The sequence below is a fragment of the Salvelinus alpinus genome, chromosome 3, assembly GCF_045679555.1.
Source record: "Salvelinus alpinus chromosome 3, SLU_Salpinus.1, whole genome shotgun sequence".
Lineage (NCBI taxonomy): Eukaryota > Metazoa > Chordata > Actinopteri > Salmoniformes > Salmonidae > Salvelinus > Salvelinus alpinus.
The window spans coordinates 82723579-82748394 of NC_092088.1; the positions used below are offsets into that span (position 1 = coordinate 82723579).

The 24816-nt window shown below is 44.9% G+C and overlaps 1 protein-coding gene across 1 annotated transcript in view; it reads left to right on the top strand.

Moving 5' to 3' along the window:
* The window catches only part of LOC139571451 (protein kinase C epsilon type), a 269011-nt gene that overhangs the window by 180422 nt on the left and 63773 nt on the right, over positions 1-24816 (top strand). The window contains exons 3-10 of the mRNA XM_071394337.1: positions 12311-12479; positions 14351-14385; positions 14530-14624; positions 14717-14846; positions 15250-15392; positions 18122-18212; positions 18428-18645; positions 20421-20594. Of these exons, the coding sequence (XP_071250438.1) occupies positions 12311-12479; positions 14351-14385; positions 14530-14624; positions 14717-14846; positions 15250-15392; positions 18122-18212; positions 18428-18645; positions 20421-20594 (1055 nt within the window). The remainder of the gene's footprint in view (positions 1-12310; positions 12480-14350; positions 14386-14529; positions 14625-14716; positions 14847-15249; positions 15393-18121; positions 18213-18427; positions 18646-20420; positions 20595-24816) is intronic.

Genomic DNA, 24816 nt, shown 5'->3' on the forward strand with positions numbered 1-24816 from the left:
CACATGTTGTCTAATATATGTTGTCTAATGCAGTGAACACATGTTGTCTAATATATGTTGTCTAATGCTGTGAGCACACGTTGTCTAATATATGTTGTCTAATGCAGTGAACACATGTTGTCTAATATATGTTGTCTAATGCAGTGAACACATGTTGTCTAATATATGTTGTCTAATGCTGTGAGCACATGTTGTCTAATATATGTTGTCTAATGCAGTGAACACATGTTGTCTAATATATGTTGTTTAATGCAGTGAACACATGTTGTTTAATATATGTTGTCTAATGCAATGAACACATGTTGTCTAATATATGTTGTCTAATGCTGTGAGCACATGTTGTCTAATATATGTTGTTTAATGCAGTGAACACACATTGCCTAATGCTGTGAACACATGTTGTCTAATATATGTTGTCTAATGTAGTGAACACATGTTGTCTAATATATGTTGTCTAATATATGTTGTTTAATGCAGTGAACACACATTGCCTAATGCTGTGAACACATGTTGTCTAATATATGTTGTCTAATGCTGTGAACACATGTTGTCTAATATATGTTGTCTAATGCTGTGAGCACATGTTGTCTAATATATGTTGTCTAATGCTGTGAGCACATGTTGTCTAATATATGTTGTCTAATGCAGTGAACACATGTTGTCTAATATATGTTGTCTAATGCAGTGAACACATGTTGTCTAATATATGTTGTCTAATGCAGTGAACACATGTTGTCTAATATATGTTGTCTAATGCAGTGAACACATGTTGTCTAATATATGTTGTCTAATGCAGTGAACACATGTTGTCTAATATATGTTGTCTAATGCTGTGAGCACATGTTGTCTAATATATGTTGTCTAATGCTGTGAACACATGTTGTCTAATGTAGTGAACACATGTTGTCTAATGCAGTGAACACATGTTGTCTAATATATGTTGTCTAATGCTGTGAACACATGTTGTCTAATATATGTTGTCTAATGCAGTGAACACATGTTGTCTAATATATGTTGTCTAATGTAGTGAACACATGTTGTCTAATATATGTTGTCTAATGCTGTGATGTGAACACATGTTGTCTAATATATGTTGTCTAATGCAGTGAACACATGTTGTCTAATATATGTTGTCTAATGCTGTGAACACATGTTGTCTAATATATGTTGTCTAATGCTGTGAACACATGTTGTCTAATATATGTTGTCTAATGCAGTGAACACATGTTGTCTAATATATGTTGTCTAATGCAGTGAACACATGTTGTCTAATATATATTGTCTAATGCAGTGAACACATGTTGTCTAATATATGTTGTCTAATGCTGTGATGTGAACACATGTTGTCTAATATATGTTGTCTAATGCTGTGATGTGAACACATGTTGTCTAATATATGTTGTCTAATGTAGTGAACACATGTTGTCTAATATATGTTGTCTAATGTAGTGAACACATGTTGTCTAATATATGTTGTCTAATGCTGTGATGTGAACACATGTTGTCTAATATATGTTGTCTAATGCAGTGAACACATGTTGTCTAATATATGTTGTCTAATGTAGTGAACACATGTTGTCTAATATATGTTGTCTAATGTAGTGAACACATGTTGTCTAATATATGTTGTCTAATGCAGTGAACACATGTTGTCTAATATATGTTGTCTAATGCTGTGAACACATGTTGTCTAATATATGTTGTCTAATGTAGTGAACACATGTTGTCTAATATATGTTGTCTAATGCTGTGAACACATGTTGTCTAATATATGTTGTCTAATGCTGTGAACACATGTTGTCTAATATATGTTGTCTAATGCTGTGAACACATGTTGTCTAATATATGTTGTCTAATGCTGTGAACACATGTTGTCTAATATATGTTGTCTAATGTAGTGAACACATGTTGTCTAATATATGTTGTCTAATGCTGTGATGTGAACACATGTTGTCTAATGTAGGGAACACGCTGTCTAATGCAGTTGTCTATTGCAGTGAACAGATGTTCTATAATGCAGTGAACACATGTTGTTTAATGCTGTGAGCACATTGTGTAATGCATTTAACACATTGTTTAATGCAGTGAACAAATGTTGTCTAATGCAGTGAACACACATTGTCTAATGCCATGAACAAATGGTGTCTAATGCAGTGAACGAATGTTGTCTAATGCTGTGATCACATTGTCTAATGCAGTTAACACATTGTTTAATGTGGTGAACACATGTTATCTAATGCTATGAGCACATGTTGTCTAATGCCGTGAAAATATGTTGTCTAGCACCCCTTGTGTAGAGAGATCCTCACCAAGAGGGATGGTCACATCGGTAACAGTGGACCGATGACCTCACACATGAGTAGCCATATCCCCTCCTACAGGGATATGGCTACAGCTGTTGCTAGGCAGCCAGTGCCAGTTGCTAGGCGATGGTGACGGCGTATGGGCTGGAGGGGTATGACTGAGGACCCATTGGAGGTGAGGGGTTTTGAGAAGGGGACAAGGAGAGAGGATGCGAGGAGAGAGGGCGCTAGGAGAGAGGTCAGAGGTCATGTGGAGTCTTCCCACAGAGTGCATGATGAAGAGGAAGGTCCAATGCATTGTGGGAACAGCCCTTATAGAATGGTCTAGTCTGTGTGGATTGTCACATCTCTCCATAGATGATGTGATATATTGTTAATTACCCCTCTGTATAAGGTGTGATGTCATCAATCCCTACCCGCTAACTCTCCACTAAGTCATCCCCTAAGTCATCCCCTAAGTCATCTACTAACTTATCCACTAAGTCCTCCCCAAAGTCATCCACTAAGTCATCCACTAATTCTTCCTCTCCACAGCCTCCCTGGCCATCCTTCTGTCTGGCCAAGGGCTACAGATGGGACAACTGTCACAGATAGGCCGGGCTGGGCATTTATCAGGTCAACACACACAAACACACACACAGTCAGTGACACACACACAGTCCGTGACACACACCACACACACACACACACACACACACACACACACACACACACACACACACACACACACACACACACACACACACACACACACACACACACACACACACACACACACACAGTCAGTGACACACACACAGTCCGTCACACACACACACACACACACACACACACACACACACACACACACACACACACACACACACACACACACACACACACACACACACACACACACACACACACACACACACACACACACACACTCACACACTCACACACACATCCTGACACCCACGGTGACAGTGACACACACACACACAGCCTGACACATGCCCACGGTGATGGCAACACACACACATACATTCACACACTGAGTGACAGAAACACACAAGTACGTGCACGGTGACACAGATACCCACATGCACACACACAGGCAGACAAATTCACACCGTGGGGGTGAGAATGAGAGCAGGGATATGGAGTTTGCCCGGGACTTAAAGGCTTTAATTGCATCAATAAGTTCCTCCTATGTAATTTCACCTTCACATGAGGCTTTCTGAACAGCTGTTCATTTTACATTATTAATAAACAAAAATCCATACAAATACCTTCGGTTATTAGAGGAGATGGAGGAGACTAAAACGAAAACATATGTTTAAAGTACTTTGCTTCCTCTTTCAAAATATAATTTGGTGAATCATAGATGACTTTGTCATTTGTAACAAGTTTCAGTAAATTATTTTTGGTAACATTTCTCTGTTGAAGATTAACAAAAATTTGGTGCATTTTTACCCATATTCCATTAAGTTTGCTTTATTTTTATAATATATTCCCCCATTTCTTTTTGTTTTTCCTCTAACATATTCTGAGCCTCGATAGTACAGTTTTTATTGTGATCTATCTGTTCTGTTAGACCTTCTATTTCCTTTGATAAAATATGGACTCTTTTGACCTAAATTGCTTTTGTTTTAGAGCTAAGTACTGAATTGCAAGGCCTCTAAAGGCACATTTAAAAGTGTCCCATACAATAAGGGGATCTGCAGTACCTATATTCTGTTGGAAAAAGTCAGTTATAAATTCCTCTGTCCTAGTTAAAAAAGTTATCATCCAATATGCTTTGATTCAATTTCCAATATCTTCGCCCACGTGGAAATTCAGTAAGAGTATTGTATATGCAATTATCTGATGGTCCGACCGCATTCTGTCCTCTATCAACACTTTTTAAACTTTTGGTGCCAACGAGAATGACATAAGAAAGTAGTCAAGATGACTAGCTTGATTGAGCCTCCGCCATGTACAGTTGAAGTCGGATGTTTACATACACTAGGTTGGAGTCATTAAAACTTGTTTCCCAACCACTCCACAAATTTCTTGTTAACAAACTATAGTTTTGGCAAGTCGGTTATGACATCAACTTTGTGCATTATACAAGTAATCTTTCCAACAATTGATTACAGACATATTATTTCACTTATAATTGACTCTATCACAATTCCAGTGAGTCAGAAGTTTACATACACTAAGTTGACTGTGGCTTTAAACAGCTTGGAAAATTCCAGACAATTATGTCATGGCTTTAGAAGCTTCTACCTGTGGATGTATTTCAAGGCCTACCTTCAAACTCAGTGCCTCTTTGCTTGACATAATGGGAAAATCAAAAGAAATCAGCCAAGACCTCAGAAAAAAAATTGTAGACCTCCACAAGCCTGGTTCATCCTTGGGAGCAATTTCCAAACGCCTGAAGGTACTGCGTTCATCTGTACAAATAATAGTACGCAAGTATAAACACCATGGGACCACACAGTCGTCATACCGCTCAGGAAGGAGATGCGTTCTGTCTCCTAGAGATGAACGTACTTTGGTGCGAAAAGTGCAAATCAATCCCAGAATAACAGCAAAGGACCTTCTGAAGATGCTGGAGGAAACAGGTACAAAAGTATCTATATCCACAGTAAAACAAGTCTTATATCGGCATAACCTGAAAGGCGACTCAGCAAGGAAGAAGCCACTGCTCCAAAACCGGAAGTGCTGGAAGTGCACATGGGGACAAAGATCATACATTTTGGAGAAATGTCCTCTGGTCTGATGAAACAAAAATAGAACTGTTTGGCCATCGTTATGTTTGGAGGAAAAAGGGGCAGGCTTGCAAGCCGAAGAACACCATCCCAACCGTGAAGCACGGGGGTGGCAGCATCATGTTGTGGAGGTGCTTTGCTGCAGGAGGGACTGGTGCACTTCACAAAATAGATGGCATCACGAGGAGGAAAATTATGTGGATATATTGAAGCAATATCTCAAGACATCAGTCAGGAAGTTAAAGCTTGATCGCAAATGGGTCTACCAAATGGACAATGAGCCTAAGCATACTGCCAAAGTTGTGGCAAAATGTCTTAAGGACAACAAAGTTAAGGTATTGGAGTGGCCATCACAAAGCCCTGACCTCAAACCCATAGAAAATTTGTGGGCAGAACTGAAAAAGCGTGTGCGAGCAAGGAGGCCTACAAATCTGACTCAGTTACACCAGCTCTGTCAGGAGGAAAATTCACCCAACTTATTGTGGGAAGCTTGTGGAAGGCTTCCCGAAACGTTTGACCCAAGTTAAACAATTTTAAGGCAATGCTACCGAATACTAATTGAGTGTATGTAAACTTCTGACCCACTGGGAATGTGATGAAAGAAATTAAAGCTAAAATAAATAATTTTCTCTGCTATTATTCTGACATTTCAAATTCTTAAAGTAAAGTGGTGATCCTAAATGACCTAAGACAGGGAATTATTTTCTAGGATTAAATGTCAGGAATTGTGAAAAACTGAGTTTAAATGTATTTGGCTAAGGTGTATGTAAACTGTATATCTCACTAGGTCAGGATATTTTAGCCTCCATATATCCACTAGTTCCAATATATCCATGATATTCGTGAATTCCGAACGTGCATGAGGGTGATAGTTTGTAGTGTGATTTCCTTGAGGTATTTAAAACAGTATTATAATCTCCCACCATAATAATAGAGGGTTGTATTGCTTGCAGGGTTGATCATTTATTAAATATATTTCCAAAGAAACGTGGATCATCATTATTTGGTCCGTAAAGGTTATATCTGTTTATGGTCCAATAACATATTTAATATCATACATCTACCTTGGGGATCTGTTTGGACAATTTGCACATTCGGATCAAAATTACAGTTAATTAATGTCATCACCCCTTTTGAGTTTCTTTTCCCATGGGAGAAGTATATTTCACCCCCCAGTCCTTTTTCCACACAGCTTCTTCTAAAATTGTTGAATGAGTTTCCTGTAAAAAATATATATTATATTCCTTCTCTTTAAGCCAGGTAAATATTGTTGATCTTTTCTTATTATCTGCTAAGCCATTACAATTACATCTGGCTATGCATATTTCATCAATTACCATAATGAGATACAAGTTTCAAATCTATTTATCATAATATATGTGTTTAAATTGTGCAGCTGTTGCTCCTGGTTACAGGTAAATTGCACACAGCCTTAGTTGACACCAGAAACCAAACTGTGTCAGTCAGTGTATTGTGTTGAGGCAGGAAGACAGGCAGGGACTTTACAACAGTGCAAGCACACCTGTGGTCTTACTCAACAGTAATACGGCCAGCACTGTGCTAATCAGTGGAGGCTGCTGAGGGGAGGACCGCTCATAATAATGTCTGGATCGGAGCAAATGGAATGGCATAGAACACATGGAAACCATGTTGAAACCATGTGTTTGATGTATTTGATACCGTTACACTGATTCCGCTCCAGCCATTACCACAACCCCATCCTCCCCAATTAAGGTGACACCAACCTCCTGTGGTGCTAATACCTTGGGGGAACTGGAGTTGTGTCTGTCTACCTGTCTGTCTGAATCGCTCGTATAGACCTAGATCACATTGGCTAACCGGGCTATCTGCATTGTGTCCCGCCACCCACCACCCGCCAACCTCTATTTTACGCTACTGCTACTCTCTGTTCATTATATATGCATAGTCACTTTAACCATATCTACATGTACATACTATCTCAATCAGCCCGACTAACCGGTGTCTGTATGTAGCCTCACTACTTTTATAGCCTCGCTATTGTATATAGCCTGTCTTTTTACTGTTGTTTTATTTCTTTACCTACCTATTGTTCACCTAACACCTTTTTTGCACTATTGGTTAGAGCCTGTAAGAAAGCATTTCACTCTAAGGTTGTATACCTGTTGTATTCGGCGCATGTGACAAATACACTTTGATTTGATTTGATTTGAGATCCCACCACTTCTACAGTTTGTCTCACACAAGTCAGTGAACCACTACACCATTTGGTGATCAGAAAATAGCAATGTGGCAGGAGGCTGTGACCTACCAGACCATGTGGCAGGGGGCTGTGACCTACCAGACCATGTGGCAGGGGGCTGTGACTTACCATATCATGTGGCAGGGGGTTCTCACCTACCAGACCATGTGGCAGGGGGCTGTGACCTACCAGACCTTGTGGCAGGGGGCTGTGAACTACCAGACCATGTGGCAGGGGGCTGTGACCTACCAGACCATGTGGCAGGGGGCTGTGACCTACCAGACCATGTGGCAGGGGGCTGTGACCTAACAGACCTTGTGGCAGGGGGCTGTGAACTACCAGACCATGTGGCAGGGGGCTGTGACCTACCAGACCATGTGGCAGGGGGCTGTGACCTACCAGACCATGTGGCAGGGGGTTCTCACCTACCAGACCATGTGGCAGGGGGCTGTGACCTACCAGACCTTGTGGCAGGGGGCTGTGAACTACCAGACCATGTGGCAGGGGGCTGTGACCTACCAGACCTTGTGGCAGGGGGCTGTGAACTACCAGACCATGTGGCAGGGGGCTGTGACCTACCAGACCATGTGGCAGGGGGCTGTGACCTACCAGACCATGTGGCAGGGGGCTGTGACCTACCAGACCATGTGGCAGGGGGCTGTCACCTACCAGACCACGTGGCAGGAGGCTGTGACCTACCAGACCATGTGGCAGGGGGCTGTGACCTACCAGACCATGTGGCAGGGGGCTGTCACCTACCAGACCATGTGGCAGGAGGCTGTGAACTACCAGACCATGTGGCAGGGGGCTGTGACCTACCAGACCATGTGGCAGGAGGCTGTGACCTACCAGACCATGTGGCAGGGGGCTGTGACCTACCAGACCATGTGTCAGGAGGCTGTGAACTACCAGACCATGTGGCAGGGGGCTGTGACCTACCAGACCATGTGGCAGGGGGCTGTGACCTACCAGACCATGTGGCAGGGGGCTGTGACCTACCAGACCATGTGGCAGGGGGCTGTGACCTACCAGACCATGTGGCAGGGGGCTGTGAACTACCAGACCATGTGGCAGGGGGCTGTGACCTACCAGACCATGTGGCAGGGGGCTGTCACCTACCAGACCATGTGGCAGGGGGCTGTGACCTACCAGACCATGTGACAGGGGGCTGTGACCTACCAGACCATGTGGCAGGGGGCTGTGACCTACCAGACCATGTGGCAGGGGGCTGTGACCTACCAGACCATGTGGCAGGGGGCTGTGACCTACCAGACCATGTGGCAGGGGGCTGTCACCTACCAGTAACTCCCTCCCTCCCTCCCGCCCTACCTCCCTCCCTCCCGCCCCCCTGCGCTGACAGTATAATTAATAAAGTAGCAGAGTGTAATGTAAACCTAAGCTCTCCACATGGAATACTCTTCCATAATCACTCCAGGAGAGAAAGATTTCACATTTTATTTTCTGTACAGTGTATGTGTGTGTATGTGTGTGTGTGTGTGTGTGTATGTGTGTATGCGTGTGTGTATGTGTGTGTTTATGTGTGTGTACATGCGTGCTTGCGTGAATGCATTCATGTACAAGTATGTGCTGTGTGCGTAAGTCTGTGAGGCTGTGATGCTGTGCATAAGTGTGTGAGGCTGTGCGTAAGTGTGTTAGGCTGTGAGGCTGTGTGAGGCTGTGCGTAAGTGTGTGAGGATGTGTGAGGCTGTGTGAGGCTGTGCGTAAGTGTGTGAGGATGTGTGAGAGAGAAATAGAGAGTGAGAGTGGGAGTGGGAGCAGTCCTGTGCAGCCCTGTGAGTTACCTTGTCTGCTACCCTGGTGAGTAGGGCTGACAGGTCTCCAACATGGTTGCTCTATGTCACAGCCTACCCCGTCAATCCATTGATCCAGACCTCAGCAGATCTGCACCTATCTTAGCTACATACAACACATACGCTGAGTGTACAAAACATTAGGAACAACTGCTCTTTCCATGACACAGACTGACCAGGTGAATCCAGGTGAAAGCTATGATCCCTTATTCATGTCACTTGTTAAATCCACTTCAGTCAGTATAGATGAAGGGGAGGAGACAGGTTAAATAATGATTTGTAAGCCTTGAGACAATTGAGATATGGATTGTGTATGTGTGCCATTCAGAGGGTGAATGGGCAAGACAAAATATGTAAGTGCCTTTGAACGAGGTATGGTAGTAGGTGCCAGGTGCACTGGTTTGTGTTAAGAACTGCTTTTCACACACAGTTTCCTGTGTGTACCAAGAATTGTCCACCACCCAAAGGACATCCAGTCAACTTGACGCAACTGTGGGAAACCTTGGAGTCAACATGGGCCAGCATCCCTGTGGAGTCAACATGGGCCAGCATCCCTGTGGAGTCAACATGGGCCAGCATCCCTGTGGAGTCAACATGGGCCAGCATCCCTGTGGAGTCAACATGGGCCAGCATCCCTGTGGAGCGCTTTGGACACCTTGTAGAGTCCATGCCCTGACAAACTGAGGCTGTTCCCGGGGGCAAAAGGGGTTGCAACTCAATATTAGGAAGGTGTTCCTAATGTTTTGTACACTCAGTGTACACTGGGAGAGCGCTCAATCACCAACATGTAGTATCCTGCATTCTTAGTTAAGGTTGAATCAGTCACTTATTAGCTAGGTAGCATATAGGCTATCCTATCCAGACGAGACACATGTGTAATACCCTCATAACTAGTGTGCTGTGGTGTGTGTGTGACAAGTCTGTTAATCACCTCTCCAGCATCTGCATAGCTTTGAGGTTGTTGAGGGGATTATCCCTGTAAATTCACCTCTGCTGAAGTAGCACCATCTAGAGGTGGTCATGTGTGCAGCACTGGACTGTTCCATTACCTTCCACCTGTAGGGGGTTGCAGCACTGGACTGTTCCATTACCTTCCACCTGTAGGGGGTTGTAGCACTGGACTGTTCCATTACCTCCCACAGGTAGGGGGTTGTAGCACTGGACTGTTCCATTACCTCCCACAGGTAGGGGGTTGTAGCACTGGACTGTTCCATTACCTCCCACCTGTAGGGGGTTGTAGCACTGGACTGTTCCATTACCTTCCACCTGTAGGGGGATGTAGCACTGGACTGTCCCATTACCTTCCACCTGTAGGGGGTTGTACCACTGGACTGTTCCATTACCTCCCACCTTTTAGGGGGTTCTAGCACTGGACTGTTCCATTGCCTTCCACCTGTAGGGGGTTGTAGCACTGGACTGTTCCATTACCTCCCACCTGTAGGGGGTTGTAGCACTGGACTGTTCCATTGCCTTCCATCTGTAGGGGGTTGTAGCACTGGACTGTTCCATTGCCTTCCATCTGTAGGGGGTTGTAGCACTGGACTGTTCCATTACCTTCTACCTGTAGGAGGTTGTAGCACTGGACTGTTCCATTACCTCCCACCTGTAGGGGGTTGTAGCACTGGACTATTCCATTACCTCCCACCTGTAGGGGGTTGTAGCACTGGACTGTTCCATTACCTCCCACCTGTAGGGGGTTGTAGCACTGGACTGTTCCATTGCCTTCCACCTGTAGGGGGTTGTAGCACTGGACTGTTCCATGACCTCCCACCTGTAGGGGATTGTAGCACTGGACTGTTCCATTACCTTCCACCTGTAGGGGGTTGTAGCACTGGACTGTCCCATTACCTTCCACCTGTAGGGGATTGTAGCACTGGACTGTTCCATTATATTCCACCTGTAGGGGATTGTAGCACTGGACTGTTTCATTACCTTCCACCTGTAGGGGGTTGTAGCACTGGACTGTTCCATTACCTTCCACCTGTAGGGGGTTATAGCACTGGACTGTTCCATGACCTCCCACCTGTAGGGGATTGTAGCACTGGACTGTTCCATTACCTTCCACCTGTAGGGGGTTGTAGCACTGGACTATTCCATTACCTCCCACCTGCAGGGGGTTGTAGCACTGGACTGTTCCATTACCTCCCACCTGTAGGGGGTTGTAGCACTGGACTGTTCCGTTTCCTCACACTTGTAGGGGATTGGGGTAGCAGGGTAGCTATGTGTGGAGAAGCATACTGACACACTCTTCATTAATGTGCTATATACTATATCGATCCACCAAGTTTGGAACCAGTAGGACCTATAACAGCTTCTACCCACAAGCCATAAAACCACTAAATAGTCAACCAAATAGCTACCAGGACTATCTGCATTGACCCTCTTTGCACTAACTCTTTGGACTCTTCACTTTCACTGCTGCTACTGTTTATTACCTATCCTGTTGCCTAGTCACTTTACCTCCACCCATATGTACATATCTACCTCAATTACCTGGTACCCCGGCACATCGACTCTGTAATGGTACCCTGTTTATATAGCCAAGAAAGTTATTACCTCGTACCCCTGCACATTGACTCTGTAATGGTACCCTGTTTATATAGCCAAGTTATCACCTCGTACCCCTGCACATTGACTCTGTAATGGTACCCTGTTTATATAGCCAAGTTATCACCTCGTACCGCTGCACATTGACTCTGTAATGGTACCCTGTTTATATGGCCAAGTTATCACCTCGTACCCCTGCACATTGACTCTGTAATGGTACCCTGTTTATATAGCCAAGTTATCACCTCGTACCCCTGCACATTGACTCTGTAATGGTACCCTGTTTATATAGCCAAGTTATCACCTCGTACCCCTGCACATTGACTCTGTAATGGTACCCTGTTTATATAGCCAAGTTATCACCTCATACCCCTGCACATTGACTCTGTAATGGTACCCTGTTTATATAGCCAAGTTATCACCTCGTACCCCTGCACATTGACTCTGTAATGGTACTCTGTTTATATAGCCAAGTTATCACCTCGTACCCCTGCACATTGACTCTGTAATGGTACCCTGTTTATATAGCCATGTTATCGTCGTTTCACTGTTAGTCTACACCTGTTGTTTATAAATACAATTTGATTAGATTTGATATGGAGATTAATGCACCATCCTCCTTGTCTGTCTCTTCATGTGCCATTCTGAAGTGATACATCAAATATGAATACTAATAATGTGCTTCTCCAGCTCCAGGCTCCAGTGAGAATGCAGAGGAGCGTGTGTTTCGGGAGCGCATGCGGCCTAGGAAGAGGCAGGGTGCCGTACGAAGGAGGGTCCATCAGGTCAACGGACACAAGTTCATGGCCACCTACCTGCGGCAGCCTACCTACTGCTCCCACTGCAGAGACTTTATATGGTGAGAGACACAAACATGCCTACGTCAGCCTTTTTATGCGTGGTCATGGGCGGTCTGAGCTCTTGTCTGTCAGTGTTTCCATGGAGACAGTGGGAAAAGCCCCTAGGCTAACCATTACAGTGGAAGCTTTATCCTGGAGAATCCAGCCGGTTCTCTGCTCCCTGTTTGCACCAAGCTACACGAAACAAGCACACATCTGTAGTACTCATGGCTCAGGCTGCAAGCTGACAAGTACTGCTTCCTAGGGCTTATGACCTAACAGATGACTGCAGAGCACACCCAGGAGGCACAGAGTCTTAAGGCTGTGAGAAGAGTCTGATCTGGGCCCATAGGCCACAAAGCATCTCAGAGTAGGAGTGCTGATCTAGGATCATGTCCCAGCCTGTCCATATAATCTAATTCATTATGATCTAAAAGGCGAAATTGATCCTAGATCAGCACTCCTACACTGAGGCTTTGTGCATACGGGCCCTGGTCTGAACTGAGCAGAACTGGGAACTGCCTGCCTACATGTTGATGTTACAGTACACAGTATCTCCTGATATGAGTCTTGATGGTAGTGCACAATGGTCTGTCTCCCACTGACATCCACTTCTAATAGTGAACCCTTTCTCTCTAGTGAACCAACTCAGTATCTGACCTGAGATTGGCGTTGGTATACTGTAGCATTGTCAGATAGTCCCTAACTGGTTGTGGTGTACTGTAACATTGTCAGATAGTCCCTAACTGGTTGTGGTGTACTGTAACATTGTCAGATAGTCCCTAACTGGCTGTGGTGTACTGTAGCATTGTCAGATAGTCCCTAACTGGTTGTGGTGTACTGTAGCATTGTCAGATAGTCCCTAACTGGTTGTGGTGTACTGTAACATTGTCAGATAGTCCCTAACTGGTTGTGGTGTACTGTAGCATTGTCAGATAGTCCCTAACTGGCTGTGGTGTACTGTAGCATTGTCAGATAGTCCCTAACTGGCTGTGGTGTACTGTAGCATTGTCAGATAGTCCCTAACTGGTTGTGGTGTACTGTAGCATTGTCAGATAGTCCCTAACTGGCTGTGGTGTACTGTAGCATTGTCAAATAGTCCCTAACTGGCTGTGGTGTACTGTAGCATTGTCAGATAGTCCCTAACTGTCTGTGGTGTACTGTAGCATTGTCAGATAGTCCCTAACTGGCTGCAGTATACTTTAGCATTGTCAGATAGTCCCTAACTGACTGCGGTATACTGTAGTATTGTTAGATAGTCCCTAACTGACTGTGGTATACTGTAGTATTGTCAGATAGTCCCTAACTGACTGCGGTATACTGTAGTATTGTCAGATAGTCCCTAACTGACTGCGGTATAATGTAGTATTGTCAGATAGTCCCTAACTGACTGCGTTATAATGTAGTATTGTCAGATAGTCCCTAACTGACTGCGGTATACTGTAGCATTGTTAGATAGTCCCTAACTGACTGTGGTATACTGTAGCATTGTCAGACGCTAAGTGTAACAGAGTGATAATGATGTAACCTGTTTCTCTGACAGAGGTTGTTAGCACACAGCTGTGGCTATTTTAGCCCCCCCCCCCCCCCCCCCATTGCCACAGTGACAGCGCTTATAGAGGTGGCACAACTCACTGCTACGGCTCAGGAACCTCTTCAACTTTCTGCTGTTCAATGCTTCAATTTCCATTCATTACAGCACAGCAGGGTTAGGCTGTTTAAATTCCAGATTGGGCCTTTAATCAAAAACATAGAAAAATACATGTTGAACATGACAAAGCTTTGAGGGCCCAAACATATTCACTTCATTCCAAGAAATAACTTACAATTCCACAGACACTCTGAATCTGACTGTATGTTGCATTGAGTGACTATTTCTCTCTCTCAACAGGGGTGTGATTGGGAAACAGGGCTACCAGTGTCAAGGTAACCATCATATCTATGTCTGTGTTACAGCTATCTGCACACCATGTGTATTCCCATCGCTCTATAAATAATAGGGCCTTAACAGATAACTCAACTAACGTGTTGAAATGAAAGTAATTGACTTAGTTGTCTGGTGTCTCCTAGTGTGCACGTGTGTAGTCCATAAGCGCTGCCACGAGCTCATCATCACAAAATGTGCTGGGATGAAGAAAGACAAAGAGGACACCACACCAGAGGAGGTAGGCATCATTCCAGATATGAGTTATAATGAGGTGAATCAATCTAAGGGTGTGACTGTGTGATCGTTAATGCTCTTTGTCTCCCCCTGCAGGTTGGATCCCAGCGGTTCAGCGTTAATATGCCTCATAAATTTGGAATTCACAACTTCAAAGTCCTAACCTTCTGTGACCACTGTGGATCGCTACTGTGGGGCCTGCTCAGACAAGGGCTGCAATGCAAAGGTACGCCAGCACACACACACGCACAAACATACCCACAGGCGCACGCACACACATACACAAACACACACACACTGAGTTATACAAACAAATGCACCACTACACACAGACAAGCACATACATAGTACATTCTCACAACATTTTGTACTGGTCAAGAAGAATGCACTCCAATAGCATGGTCTCTCTCTCAGTCTGTAACCATGGTCTCTCTCTCAGTCTGTAACCATGGTGTCTCTCTCAGTCTGTAACCATCGTCTCTCTCTCAGTCTGTAACCATGGTCTCTCTCAGTCAGTAACCATGGTCTCTCTCTCAGTCTGTAAGGGGAATGAACATGTGATGTAATCATGGTCTCTCTCAGTCTGTAAAGGGAATGAACATGTGATGTAATCATGGTCTCTCTCTCAGTCTGTAAGGTGAATGTACACAGACGCTGTGAAAGTAACGTGGCTCCTAACTGTGGGGTAGACGCGAGGGGCATCGCCAAGGTCCTGTCTGACCTGGGGGTCACACCAGACAAGATCTCCAGCAGTGCCCAGAGGAGGAAAAAGGTTAGAGGGCACCACCATGGACACGGGGCACTGCCAGGATCAGGGGGCACTGCCAGGGTCAGAGGGCAGAGGCGAGGGGCTATGGTCAGGGGGTAGAGGCAGGGGTAGGGGGCAGGGGTTGTGGGCAGGAGGCTGGGGTAGGGGGCAGGGGTAATGGGCAGGGGTATGGGCAGGGGCAGGGCCGAGGGGTAGGGAGTATGAACAGGGAGAGGGGCAGGGCAGAGGGGTAGGGTGTATGAACAGGGAGAGGGCCAGGGCAGAGGGGTAGGGTGTATGGGCAGGGGTAAGGGGCAGGGGATGGCCAGGGGTAGGGAGTATGGACAGGGAGAGGGGCAGGGCAGAGGGGTAGGGAGTATGAACATGGAGAGGGCCAGGGCAGAGGGGTAGGGTGTATGGGCAGGGGTAAGGGGCAGGGGATGGCCAGGGGTAGGGAGTATGGACAGGGAGAGGGGCAGGGCAGAGGGGTAGGGAGTATGGACAGGGAGAGGGCCAGAGCAGAGGGGTGGGGTGTATGGACAGGGAGAGGGCCAGGGCAGAGGGGTAGGGTGTATGGGCAGGGGTAAGGGGCAGGGGATGGGTAGGGAGTATGGACAGGGAGAGGGGCAGGGCAGAGGGGTAGGGAGTATGGACAGGGAGAGGGCCAGGGCAGAGGGGTAGGGTGTATGGGCAGGGGTAAGGGGCAGGGGATGGCCAGGGGTAGGGAGTATGGACAGGGAGAGGGCCAGGGCAGAGGGGTAGGGAGTATGGACAGGGAGAGGGCCAGGGCAGAGGGGTAGGGTGTATGGGCAGGGGTAAGGGGCAGGGGATGGCCAGGGGTAGGGAGTATGGGCAGGGGTGAGGGCTAGGTGGCTGGGGGAGGGGCGAGGGGTATAGGCAAGGGCAACAATTGATGAGAATTCAGATTCAGTAAATGTGTACAGAATGTCCTCAATGAGACAATTCATTTAGCAGCAGTCACAATACACACAGATCAAATCACATATTTAAAAACAACATCAGAAAAGCAAAGGATATTTACATGAATGTAGGCTGGATAGAATTAGACTGAATATAATACTGCCTTCTGCACATGTCCCCTGCCCCCTAATCCTGCTCGTACCCCTTGCCCCTGCCCAGATATAATTCAACTGGATACAATGATACTGGATAGAATTATACTGGATAGAATGATACTGGGTAGAATGATTATGGATAGAATTATACTGGATAGAATTATACTGGATAGAATTATACTGGATAGAATGATTATGGAAAGAATGATTCTGGATAGAATGATTCTGGATATAATGATTATGGTTAGAATGATTCTGGTTAGAATTATACTGGATATAATGATTATGGTTAGAATGATTCTGGTTAGAATGATTCTGGATAGAATTATACTGGATAGAATGATACTGGGTAGAATGATTATGGATAGAATTATACTGGATAGAATTATACTGGATAGAATTATACTGGATAGAATTATACTGGATGGAATGATTATGGATAGAATGATTCTGGATAGAATGATTCTGGATATAATGATTTTGGTTAGAATGATTCTGGTTAGAATGATTCTGGTTAGAATTATACTGGATATAATGATTATGGTTAGAATAATTCTGGTTAGAATGATTCTGGATAGAATTATACTGGATATAATGATTATGGTTAGAATGATTCTGGTTAGAATGATTCTGGATAGAATTATATTGGATATAATGATTATGGTTAGAATGATTCTGGATAGAATTATAATGGATATAATGATTCTGGTTAGAATGATTCTGGATAGAATTATAATGGATATAATGATTATGGTTAGAATAATTCTGGTTAGAATGATTCTGGATAGAATTATATTGGATATAATGATTATGGTTAGAATAATTCTGGTTAGAATGATTCTGGATAGAATTATACTGGATATAATGATTATGGTTAGAATGATTCTGGTTAGAATGATTCTGGATAGAATTATACTGGATATAATGATTATGGTTAGAATGATTCTGGTTAGAATGATTCTGGATAGAATTATACTGGATATAATGATTATGGTTAGAATGATTCTGGTTAGAATGATTCTGGATAGAATTATACTGGATATAATGATTATGGTTAGAATGATTCTGGTTAGAATGATTCTGGATAGAATTATATTGGATATAATGATTATGGTTAGAATGATTCTGGATAGAATTATAATGGATATAATGATTATGGTTAGAATGATTCTGGATAGAATTATAATGGATATAATGATTCTGGTTAGAATGATTCTGGATAGAATTATAATGGATATAATGATTCTGGTTAGAATGATTCTGGATAGAATTATAATGGATATAATGATTCTGGTTAGAATGATTCTGGATAGAATTATAATGGATATAATGATTCTGGTTAGAATGATTCTGGATAGAATTATAATGGATATAATGATTCTGGTTAGAATGATTCTGGATAGAATTATAATGGATATAATGATTCTGGTTAGAATGATTCTGGATAGAATTATAATGGATATAATGATTCTGGTTAGAATGATTCTGGATAGAATGATACGACATGTTCATGTTAAGTGCTGAAGTGCCATTAGTCCAACATCTAGATGTGGTAGAGCAGGGGTGTCGAACTCAGGGGTGTGGTTGTTTCACACCCCTGTGGTAGATATGTGTTAGAGAAGGAGAAGGATTGGAGGAAGATGATGATGGTGATGATGATGATGTTGCTCTCCATAGATAACCCAAGAACCCCAGCAGCCGTTGCCATGCACCCCCCAGGCAGAGGAGGACCGATCCAAATCAGCCCCCACCTCCCCATGTGACCAAGGTACACACACACATTTAGTACAATGGACATGCTGACCACTTACTTCAGACATCACACAGACACCCAGGTTCAGGGAGTAAAATCATTTTCACATTGAATTCATGGATTCTGCATTGGAGGGTTCCGGGTAGTGATTTGTTGTTCATTTCCACCCCTGCCCATACACAGAGGAACACACTTTTATCACTCCTTTACCTCTCTGGTTTCTCTCCCAGACCTGAAAGAGTTGGAGAACATACGCAAGGCGCTGTCGTTTGACCAACGTGGACAGGAACACAAGTCGGCCTCGTCCTCTTCTTCCAGCAAGGTGGCGGTGGGTTCAGAGGGGGGCGAGGCCCGGGAGAATGGAGAGCTCAAGACTGTCCAGACCAAGAGGATGACGCTGCAGAACTTCCTCTTCATCAAGGTCCTAGGCAAAGGCAGCTTCGGAAAGGTACAGTACTACCTGACTCTCTGACTGCCTGTCTGTCTGACTCTCTGACTGTCTGTCTGTCTGACTTTGTCTGTCTGTCTGTCTCTCTGTCTTTCTGTCTGTCTCTCTCTCCTTCTCTCTGTGTCTCTTTGTCTGTCTGAGTCTCTGACTGTCTGTCTGTCTATCTATCTATCTATCTATCTATCTATCTATCTATCTATCTATCTATCTATCTATCTATCTATCTATCTATCTATCTGTCTGTCTGTCTGTCTGTCTGTCTGTCTGTCTGTCTGTCTGTCTGTCTGTCTGTCTGTCTGTCTGTCTGTCTGTCTGTCTGTCTGTGTCTGTAGGTCTGATTATATGTCTGTCTGACTATCTGTCTGTATGTCTGTCTGTCTGTCTGACTATGTGTCTGTCTGTATTTGTGTCTGTCTGTCTGTCTGTCTGTCTGTCTGTCTGTCTGTCTGACTATGTGTCTGTCTGACTCTCTTTCTATCTATCTATCTATCTATCTATCTATCTATCTATCTATCTATCTATCTATCTATCTATCTATCTATGTGTGTATGTGTGTGTGTGTGTGTGTGTGTGTGTGTGTGTGTGTGTGTGTGTGTGTGTGTGTGCTGTGTGTGTGTGTGTGTGTGTGTGTGTGTGTGTGTGTGTGTGTGTGTGTGTGTGTGTGTCTGTGTCTGTAGGTCTGATTATATGTCTGTCTGACTATCTGTGTGTATGTCTGTCTGTCTGTCTGACTATGTGTCTGTCTGTATTTGTGTCTGTCTGTCTGTCTGTCTGACTATGTGTCTGTCTGACTCTCTTTCTATCTATCTATCTATCTATCTATCTATCTATCTATCTATCTATCTATCTATCTATCTATCTGTCTATCTGTCTGTCTGTCTGTCTGTCTGTCTGTCTGTCTGTCTGTCTGTCTGTCTGTCTGTCTGTCTGTCTGTCTGTCTGTCTGTCTCTCTATTTCTCTCTCTCTGTAATCACTCTCTTTCTTTCTATCTCTCTCATTGGTTAGTAATCATCCCCTCCCATTGATGATAGGAGCTGTTTTCTCTTCCATTGGACCAGTCGTTGTAAAGAGTACTTTGTGATTGGTGGGTTTTTTGGTTGGTTGGTTGGTTAGTTAGAAGTGGTTCAGTATTTCCTCCTGAATCATTTTCTGTCTGTCTGTCTGTCTGTCTGTCTGTCTGTCTGTCTGTCTGTCTGTCTGTCTGTCTGTCTGTCTGTCTGTCTGTCTGTCTGTCTGTCTGTCTGTCTGTCTGACTGACTGACTATCTGTCTGTCTGACTATCTGTCTGTCTGTCTGTCTGACTATTTGTCTGTCTGACTCTCTTTCTGTCTGTCTGTCTGTCTGTCTGTCTGTCTGTCTGTCTGTCTGTCTGTCTGTCTGACTGACTGACTATCTGTCTGTCTGACTATCTGTCTGTCTGTCTGTCTGTCTGACTATTTGTCTGTCTGACTCTCTTTCTGTCTGTCTGTCTGTCTGTCTGTCTGTCTGTCTGTCTGTCTGTCTGTCTGTCTGACTATCTGTCTGTCTGTCTGTCTGTCTGTCTGACTATTTGTCTGTCTGACTCTCTTTCTGTCTGTCTGTCTGTCTGTCTGTCTGTCTGTCTGTCTGTCTGTCTGTCTGTCTTTCCTCTCAATTTAATCAAGTGCAGAAAATGAGTCAGTGGCTTGAGTGTTGTTACAGTAGTAGTGTGTGTGTGTGTGTCTGTATGTGTGTGCCTGCGTTTATGTGCTTGCGTGTGCATGGATATGTTAACCTCTGCGGTTCTTCCCTGTAGGTGATGCTGGCTGAGCTGAAAGGGACAGATGAAGTGTATGCTGTGAAAGTGTTGAAGAAAGACGTGATCCTGCAGGATGATGATGTGGACTGTACCCTGACAGAGAAACGCATCCTGGCCCTGGCTAGGAAACACCCCTACCTGACCCAGCTCTTCTGCTGCTTCCAGACCAAGGTAGGAAAAACCCCTACCTGACCCAGCTCTTCTGCTGCTTCCAGATCAAGGTAGGAAAAATCCCTACCTGACCCAGCTCTTCTGCTGCTTCCAGACCAAGGTAGGAAACACCCCTACCTGACCCAGCTCTTCTGCTGCTTCCAGATCAAGGTAGGAAAGATCCCTACCTGACCCAGCTCTTCTGCTGCTTCCAGACCAAGGTAGGAAACACCCCTACCTGACCCAGCTAGTCTTCTGCTTCAACACCAAGGTAGGAAACACCCTACCTGACCCAGCTCTTTTGCTGCTTCCAGACCAAGGTAGGAAACACCCTACCTGACCCAGCTCTTTTGCTGCTTCCAGACCAAGGTAGGAAACACCCTACCTGACCCAGCTCCTTTGCTGCTTCCAGACCAAGGTAGGAAACACCCCTACCTCACCCAGCTCTTCTGCTGCTTCCAGACCAAGGTAGGAAACACCCCTACCTGACCCAGCTCTTCTGCTGCTTCCAGACCAAGGTAGGAAACACCCCTACCTGACCCAGCTCTTCTGCTGCTTCCAGACCAAGGTAGGAAACACCCCTACCTGACCCAGCTAGTCTGCTGCTTCCACACCAAGGTAGGAAACACCCTACCTGACCCAGCTCTTCTGCTGCTTCCAGACCAAGGTAGGAAACACCCTACCTGACCCAGCTCTTCTGCTTCAACACCAAGGTAGTATACACCCCTACCTCACCCAGCTCTTCTGCTGCTTCCAGACCAAGGTAGGAAACACCCCTACCTGACCCAGCTCTTCTGCTGCTTCCAGACCAAAGTAGGAATACCCCTACCTGACCCAGCTCTTCGGCTGCTTCCAGACCAAGGTAGGAAACACCCCTACCTCACCCAGCTCTTCTGCTGCTTCCAGACCAAGGTAGGAAACACCCCTACCTGACCCAGCTCTTCTGCTGCTTCCAGACCAAGGTAGGAAACACCCCTACCTGACCCAGCTCTTCTGCTGCTTCCAGACCAAGGTAGGAAACACCCCTACCTGACCCAGCTAGTCTGCTGCTTCCACACCAAGGTAGGAAACACCCTACCTGACCCAGCTCTTCTGCTGCTTCCAGACCAAGGTAGGAAACACCCTACCTGACCCAGCTCTTCTGCTTCAACACCAAGGTAGTATACACCCCTACCTCACCCAGCTCTTCTGCTGCTTCCAGACCAAGGTAGGAAACACCCCTACCTGACCCAGCTCTTCTGCTGCTTCCAGACCAAAGTAGGAATACCCCTACCTGACCCAGCTCTTCGGCTGCTTCCAGACCAAGGTAGGAAACACCCCTACCTGACCCAGCTCTTCTGCTGCTTCCAGACCAAAGTAGGAATACCCCTACCTGACCCAGCTCTTCGGCTGCTTCCAGAATAAGGTTGGGACAAATAGTAGTACCTCACATAGAGGAGTACACACACAGACGTACACATGCACACACACACACGCACATATACAGTGCACACGGAAGTCTTCAGACCCCTTAACTTCTTCCACATTTTGTTACGTTGCAGCCTTATTCTAAAATGTATTAAATAAACATTTCTCCTCATCAATCTATACACAATAAAGTTAAAAGGCACATGACAGCCCACTTGAAGTTTGCCAAAATACACCTAAAGGACTCTCAGACCATGAGAAACAAGATTCTCTGGTCTGATGAATCCAAGATTGAACTCTTTGGCCTGAATACCAAGTGTCACGTCTGGAGGAAACCAGGCACCGTTCATCACCTGGCCAATACCATCCTTACGGTGAAGCATGGTGGTGGCAGCATCATGCTGTGCGGATGTGTTTCAGCAGCAGGGACTGGGAGACTAGTCAGGATCAAGGGAAAGATGAACGGAGTAAAGTACAGATAGATCCTTGATTAAAACCTGCTCCAGACTGGGATGAAGGTTCACCTTCCAACAGAACAACGACCCTAAGCACACAGCCAAGAAAACGCAGGAGTGGCTTCGGGACAAGTCTCTGAATGTCCCTGAGTGGCCCAGCCAGAGCCAGGACTTTAACCCGATCTAACATCTCTGTAGAGACCAGAAAATAGCCGTGCAGCGACCCTCCCCATCCAACCTGACAGAGCTTGAGAGGATCTGCAGAGAAGAATGGGAGAAACTCCCCAAATATAGGTCTGCCAAGGTTGTAGTGTCATACCCAAGAAGACTCGAGGCTGTAATTGCTGCCAAAGGTGCTTCAACAAAGTACTGGATAAAGGGTCTGAATACTTATGTAAATGTTATATTTCAGTTTTTAATTTTTAATACATTTGCAAAAATTTCTAAAAACTCGTTTTTTTCTTGTCATTATGGTGTATTGTGTGTAGATTGATGAGGGGAACAACCGATTTAACCCATTTTAGAATAAGGCTGTAATGTAACAAAATGTGAAAAAAAGTGAAAGGGTCTTAATACTTTATGAATGCACTGTACATACATTTACATTTACATTTAAGTCATTTAGCTGACGCTCTTATCCAGAGCGACTTACAAATTGGAAAGTTCATACATATTCATCCTGGTCCCCCCGTGGGGAATGAACCCACAACCCTGGCGTTGCAAGCGCCATGCTCTACCAACTGAGCCACACGGGACACACAAAAACACAATACACTCACAGTTGGATTGGCAGGTGGGCAGAATGACAGACACACACTGGCATGCTCAGACCCCTTCTTGACTCACTTGTCTGTTTCTTGCCAACTAACTTAGGGTTAAAAACCACCACAAACACACACATGTACATTGACTGGAATGACCACTTATGAACCACTCCATAGACAGCATTTTTGCTGGTTGCGATTTAGGTATGATTGCCACTAAGTGGCAATATAACACCATAGTTGAAGAACACAACAGGACTCAATACATGGTAATTCAAATACAGCCCGTTCAAAAATGTTCCTCTGGCTATAGTTACTGACTGTAGGGGGTATAGGATGATAACCGGGTTGTTCCACCAATAGAGTGGCTATAGTGTAGGATGATAACCGTCTTGTTCCACCAATAGAGTGCCTATAGTGTAGGATGATAACCAGGTCGTTCCACCAATAGAGTGCCTATAGTGTAGGATGATAACCGGGTCGTTCCACCAATAGAGTGCCTATAGTGTAGGATGATAACCGGGTCGTTCCACCAATAGAGTGCCTATAGTGCCTATAGTGTAGGATGATAACCGGCTTGTTCCACCAATAGAGTGCCTATAGTGTAGGATGATAACCGGCTTGTTCCACCAATAGAGTGCCTATAGTATAGGATGATAACCGGCTTGTTCCACCAATAGAGTGCCTATAGTGTAGGATGATAACCGGCTTGTTCCACCAATAGAGTGCCTATAGTGTAGGATGATAACCAGGTCGTTCCACCAATAGAGTGCCTATAGTGTAGGATGATAACCGGCTTGTTCCACCAATAGAGTGCCTATAGTGTAGGATGATAACCGGCTTGTTCCACCAATAGAGTGCCTATAGTGTAGGATGATAACCGTCTTGTTCCACCAATAGAGTGCCTATAGTGTAGGATGATAACCGTCTTGTTCCACCAATAGAGTGCCTATAGTGTAGGATGATAACCAGGTCGTTCCACCAATAGAGTGCCTATAGTGTAGGATGATAACCGGGTCGTTCCACCAATAGAGTGCCTATAGTGTAGGATGATAACCGGGTCATTCCACCAATAGAGTGCCTATAGTGCCTATAGTGTAGGATGATAACCGGGTCGTTCCACCAATAGAGTGCCTATAGTGTAGGATGGTAACCGGCTTGTTCCACCAATAGAGTGCCTATAGTGTAGGATGATAACCGGCTTGTTCCACCAATAGAGTGCCTATAGTATAGGATGATAACCGGCTTGTTCCACCAATAGAGTGCCTATAGTGTAGGATGATAACCGGCTTGTTCCACCAATAGAGTGCCTATAGTGTAGGATGATAACCGGCTTGTTCCACCAATAGAGTGCCTATAGTGTAGGATGATAACCGGCTTGTTCCACCAATAGAGTGCCTATAGTATAGGATGATAACCGGCTTGTTCCACCAATAGAGTGCCTATAGTGTAGGATGATAACCGGCTTGTTCCACCAATAGAGTGCCTATAGTGTAGGATGATAACCGGCTTGTTCCACCAATAGAGTGCCTATAGTGTAGGATGATAACCGGCTTGTTCCACCAATAGAGTGCCTATAGTGTAGGATGATAACCGGCTTGTTCCACCAATAGAGTG